Source organism: Sturnira hondurensis, unplaced genomic scaffold, assembly GCF_014824575.4.
Source record: "Sturnira hondurensis isolate 20B ecotype Veracruz unplaced genomic scaffold, ASM1482457v3 Scaffold0006413, whole genome shotgun sequence".
Classification (NCBI taxonomy): Eukaryota; Metazoa; Chordata; class Mammalia; order Chiroptera; family Phyllostomidae; genus Sturnira; species Sturnira hondurensis.
The window spans coordinates 57,645,067-57,651,066 of NW_028079044.1; the positions used below are offsets into that span (position 1 = coordinate 57,645,067).

Consider the following 6,000-nt stretch of genomic DNA (forward strand, 5'->3'; position numbering starts at 1 on the left):
TAAATAAAATGTCTTTTAAATGATCGTGAAGTATGTCGAGCACCAAGGGAGTGGAGGCTGCGGGAAGTTAGGGAAGGGCACAGCAGGGGCACGCGCCCTGCCTGCCGGGCCAACTGATGCTCTCCAGGGAAACAGCACTGAGGTTCAAAACAAAAGGATGAGGAGGAAGCCAAGAGGAGAAAGAAAGGAGAAGGTTCGAAGGAGAGGACAAAACATTTTCTGAGGGCCACAAGAAACAGAATTCTCAGGGTAATGAAAGCAACTCAGGCTGGAGTGCAGAACCACGGGGGCGTAGATGGGTATAAGCCTGGAGAGGCAGGCAGAGGTCCGGTGAAGGGCCACGGGACTAAATTAAGGTTGCCGGTCATTGGAAAAGGCCCGCAGCTGTGAGTTAGAAATTTCACTGTGTCTGCAGGGTGGAGTGGGCTAGGGGGAAACAGATGGAGTCAGGGAAATCAGCTAGTAAACAGCAGAGCAACTCAGGTGCAGATCGTGAAAAGACCACAGACTTCTGGCTTGGGTACCTGGGAACATAGCGGTACCACATCCACTGAGATTTTAAAAAGAAAAAAGAGCCCTGGCTGGTGTGGCTCAGTGGATTGATTGCCAACCTGTGAACTGAAAAGTATGCTAGTTCAGTTCCCAGTCAGGGCACATGCCTGAGTTGCTGGCCAGGTCACCAGTTGGGGGTGTAAAAGAGGCAATCAATCGATTTTATCGACTGCACATCGATGTTTCTCTCCTCTTTCTTTCTCTCCCTTCCCCTCTAAAAATTTTTTTTGAATCTTTTTTAAAAAAGAAGAAAAAGCCCTGGCCAGTGTAGCTCAGTGGATTGAGCACGGGCCTGCGAACCAGACGATCACGGTTCGATTCCCAGTCCGGGCACATGCCTGGGTTGCAGGCCAATTTCCGGCAGGGGACCCACGAGAGGCAACCATACACTGATATTTCTCTCCCTCTCTCCTTTCCTTACCCTCTAAAGATAAATAAATAAAATATTTAAGAAAAAAAGAAGAAGAAAAAACCAACCATGAGAAGGAGCAGGTTCAGATGAGGGCTGGACAAGCAGCTGATATAAAAGGACAGCTCAACACCTAAAGAGTCTGGTGTCCTGGTGTTCCAGACTCCATCTTGTCCCTTATATATACAGTTTACAATTACACTGTGCATTTACATAGAACTTTTTCGCATTAGGTCATCATAGGTTGGCAGTTATGTCACTGATAAGTCATATAGTGACCTTAGTTGGAGAGAGAGCAAATCCATGACTGCGTGACTTTCAGCACTGACATCAGTGGTAAAAAGCAGCAGGTACTTTGTTCCTTCCATTTGTTCTCCGGGATAGAGAGAAAGCTGGGCACCCAGGGCAGCAACAAACCGCTTTCTAGATGTACGTGTGGAGCGGCCTAGACTAGATGAGCCTCCCACTGCACCCTCCCCCTAGGCCGATACTGTTTCATCTATGGAACTAGCTCTTATGGCCACTGACTTTGGTACAATGACTTAAAGTATGCCCATGTCTTTCATCAAGCCCAGAACCAACATTTTTATGATAAAAATGACTTATAAGCAGTGCAGTGTTGAATGAGAAGAGTCTGGGGACATTTGTGGATTTTTTACTTCATTTCTCTTTTCTTTTTGCAATAAAGGGCAATTCCAGGGGCCCAGCTTGCTAGTGTAATGCAGAACACTCCACGCCTGCTCCACTCTGCTGCATGGAGTGCAAAGCGTCCCTCCAAATGCCACTGTCAGCGTCGTGCTGCTCCTTCTAGTGTCAGAAGTGGAAGAGATGAAGTCGAGACTGCTGCAAGTGTTTATTCTGCTTGTGCCGAAGACCGCTCTTCAGGGCTCCCCAAGACATGCAGGACAGGGGGTGGCCTGGTCGGTGCCTGGGCAGTGAGCTGTAGGCATGGGTGCCGCCCTCCTCGGGACTTGGTGACGAGAAGAGCACTGGCCCCTGCTGGGCCGTGGAGCCCAGGTCCTGGCCACTGAGGTCTTCACTTTACCGCTTGCTGCCAGTTGGGAAGGATAAGCTGTCCCAAAATAACTGCCCCTCAGGAGCTCTCCACCAGGGCCGGTACGTAATCTGGGCCAAGACCCTCTCGCAAGACCAGTCACGTGGAAACTGAGCTGAAGTGAGAGTCCGTGCAGCCCCAGGCGACCTCTGGAGAAAGCGGGATTGGCCCACAAGACCCCAGAGCTGAGAATGATGCACACACAGGGCAGGCAATGAGATTTCTCCCACCATTTCCAGCACTTTCCCTGCCTAGTCCCAGACTGCACCTTCTTTCCTGTGCTCGTTCTCCTGACCAAACAAGTAGACAGGTCATTCTGCACATGCTACGTTTGACGCGCCTGTGAATGCTGCGGGGGAAGCGTCATGTAGGCAGATGGACGTGTGATCGTGCCACTTCAGGGCACACATCCCCGTCAGAGACCAGAGTTACCAGAATACAGTCAAAAAGTGAAACCAAGTCAGCAGAGAAACTTGCCAGAGCCTAAAGTCATGTTAAAAGGAAAAAAAAAGAGGAAGGTATGAGAAGGAAGACACCATGTCCCTGGTTGCTTTCAGGACTAAGTTAGGGGGCAGATGACAAAGTACCCCAGTTCACTCCCCTAGCTCCGTGAAGCCTGTCCTGTCCCTCCTGTCATAACTTTTTCATACTTTCCTCCAATTACACTTCCCACCTAAAACACTCACCATCTTTCATAAATACAACATGGTCAGGAATCCAAAAATCAACTGCACGTGGCCTTGAAGGACACCTCCACTTAATGTTCTGGAAAACCCGTAAGGGCCAAAAGGATTTCTCATTTCCCCACCAGGGCTGTCTGCTTAACTCTTCTCTTCGCTCTGTTCTGCAGTTCACCTCCGACTAGTAAAAGCCAGAGATGCATTTAACCTCCCTCGGAACAGTTAGGGTGGTTATGTGTTTGGGCTTAAAAAGAATGCAGCCTGTAAGCAAAATTAACATCAAAAGAGGAAGCCAGATGCGCAGCCACTGAGCAGAATAGTACGGTCCATAATGAGAAGGGGCCTGCAGTGCAGAGAATCCCCACACCAAAACCTCAGGGCACCTTCCTAGCACTGTGGTTCAGATACAGCTCTCATCTCTCATCTGTGACCCACATTTTTTCTTTCCACCCACTACATCCTCTTTTATTAAAAGTAACACAAAGAGAAACCACTTTTGAAATCAGAGACTTATACACCCCAGCTGCAACTTCATCATCATGACTAAGCTCACATGACTCATAACTTTACTAAATTATGAAATTCATAACAGTTCAAGTGGAATCATTTTGAGCAACTGATGGAGCACTCCAAAAGCCATGGTTCAAATCCCTAATCAATATCTAAAAATGCAATTACAGTAACATTTACAGGGTAAGCTAATAAACGACGCTCTTTAACTATGAAACTATTCCTTGGTCTTGACCAATTCAATCTAAATAACGGGGTTAAGCTAAGCAACAAATTATGTCCTGCACCATCACAAGCACAGTCAATTCTCTTCAAAAGAAAAAAAATTCCCACAAGACATTTGTCACTGTGAACCTGACAACTCACTACAGCTGAGACTCATTTTCCCCGCTGCTTCATTTAAAAACATAGACACACTCCCAAAGGTTAATTTTGACAATCTCTTAAGTGCCCCCATTGGGAGGGTCCTTATTTTCCCTCTGCACCGACCTAACCTTCAAGTCTGGGCTCCAGCAGCACCTCCTCCAGGGAGCCTCGCTTCACCTTCCCAGGCCGGGTTCCACTCCTCTGGGGGTAACACTCCCCACCTGGCAGGCTCTGTTCTCTCCAGGGGGCTTGAGAATGTCTGGTCACATCCCTCTCTCCCACTCTGCCAAAAGGGTACCGAAGACAGATGCTTCTCGTCTTATTAGTATTTCCAAAGCCACCCATAATACTTAGCTACCGTACGCGTTCTCCAAACAGCGGGTGAATAAATGGGTAAGTCCGTGCGTTTTTCTGGCGCCAGTGTTCTGCGCTTTGCAAATAACACAGTTTCCCCCCCCCCAACAAAAGAGCCCTTATGATCACTTGCTGATAATTGATCTAGAAAGCAAGATTCTCCTCTATATTATGTGCATCCCTAGGATTCATGCTTATTTGTCCATCTGCAGTGGTAATAAAAGTGAAACAGCTGTGTTAGAGTGAAAACTTTAGTATCTCAAAATACACTGTTTATTCTTTTTATTAACATCAACCCCAGTGAAGTAGGTCCTGATATATCCCATTCCTCCCCCTATCCTGACCGCCCCTACCTCAAAAGTTTCCTCCAATCTGTACTAACTGATCCCATCTCAGCTGTCCTAACCCACCTGCCTCCTTTCCTTCCATTTCAACTAGAGCCACAGCACGGCTGTGCAGGCGAGGACACTCAACCCCTGGGATACCCTCAGTCATTTACATGTTCTGTATCTGAATAAGAAAAAAGAATCGCCAAGTAAAGTACTGCAAAGTTTTTAATCAGCCATGAAGAAAGTCGACACAGGGTCAAAATCTGTGCTGCACTAAAATTTAAATCTTGATGGAATTTGGGGACCGAGACAATCGTGAAAATTCATTGAGGCTGCAACCTCGCACACAGGGAAAATGTTTCACCCTGCATCAGGAATCAATCAAACGGTCTCCCCTGTCGACTTGTGAAAGCTAAAGGACCCTGACAGACAGCACAAGTTGACGCAAACTTCTGCCAAGCTTCGACACTCTTAATGGACCTCTATCCTTAAAATTCAATTTCTTCAGAAAATCTAAATAAGAACCCTCTACTTTGTAGCCTCAAAACTGATCAAACTGGTCGTCCCTGATCATTTCCTTGTTTAAAATGGCAAGGAAAACATTCCCAGTAGCAGCATCAGGAGCTGGCGGGCAGGTCGAAGCGCTCCCCACCGCGAGCACCTCCAGTGAGTTACAATTTAAATAATTGAGGGCGCGCTTAAGAGGTCCACAAAACGCAATTCCAGAAAGAGTTTTCCAGTCCCCACCCTCCACCCAGCTTACTGCAGGAACACCTCTTGCGATAGAAGTTCTAGTTCGCCCCCGCGGGCATCAGGAACAGCTGTGGCGCCGCGCGCCCTTCCCGGGCTCCTCCAACACCTGAGTCCGGCAGGGACCTGGGCACAGCGTCCCCACCCCTTTACCTCCTTCCCCGAACGCAAGCAAGGGGAGCAGACCCCTCCATGGCTCTCCGTCGCGACCGGAAGCCGCCTCCAGGACCCCTTTCCCATTCAGAGACAAGCCCGTCTCCATTCTTTCCCTAAACTCCAAGGCACACCCCCTTCGTCCTAGAAAACTTTGGGACGAGCCTCGGTCGCCCAACACCCCGCCCCCAGACACCGGCTCCGGCTCCCGCTCTTCCCCGAAAGCAGCGCGCTCCAGGAGCCCGGCGCCGGCCTAAGCCAACTCCCCGGGTCTTTACCGAGTCGCTGCGGGGAGCCGAAGCTCGGCTCGTCCGGAGGTCGCGGCGCCAGCACGAAAGGAACTAAGCTGGTGAGGAAGAGGAGACATCGCCTCATGTTCCCGGGCCACCGTTTCCACCTCTCTAGGCAGCCGTCGTCTGACGGGGGTTCGGGACACTGCTCGCATTGGAAGCGAAAGGGATCCGCCCTCCCAGCCCCTCAAACCACTCGTTCGTCCCACACCGCCTATAGGAAGACTACAACCGGGATCCAGGCCCCGGAAGCGCCGGCTGCGCTCGAAGAGGCCGGCCTAGTCTACTTCCGGCCTCCGCCTCCCGCACCGCCCACAGGCGGAAGCCAGCGCCGCATGGCATGCCGGGTAGCTGTCGCAAGCTTCGCCTTTGCCAGCGGCTAGTCCTGGTGTGGTCTCTCTGCCTCCCGCTTCCGTCCAGCCGTCCGGGCGCGACCCGCGATGTCCTGACTTGACCCTGGCGGTCCTCGCCTCTGTCCCCGAGTGACCGCTGCGAGGGAGGCGAGAGCTTGGGAGCAGGCCCTCGGAGGCACGTTCGGCCTTCTCCCCTGTAC

General features: G+C 50.5%; 1 protein-coding gene across 3 annotated transcripts in view; it reads right to left on the reverse strand.

Annotated features, from left to right (window-relative positions):
• The window catches only part of ADAM17 (ADAM metallopeptidase domain 17), a 39,794-nt gene extending 34,069 nt beyond the window's left edge, over positions 1 to 5,725 (reverse strand). For all 3 annotated transcript variants that reach the window (XR_005066846.1, XR_005066845.1, XM_037048694.1), the window contains exon 1: positions 5,436 to 5,725. Coding sequence is in view for 1 of the 3 variants with exons in the window: in XM_037048694.1 (XP_036904589.1) it covers positions 5,436 to 5,532 (97 nt within the window). In the remaining 2 variants the exon portion in view is untranslated. The remainder of the gene's footprint in view (positions 1 to 5,435) is intronic.
• Positions 5,726 to 6,000: the final 275 nt, after the last annotated feature.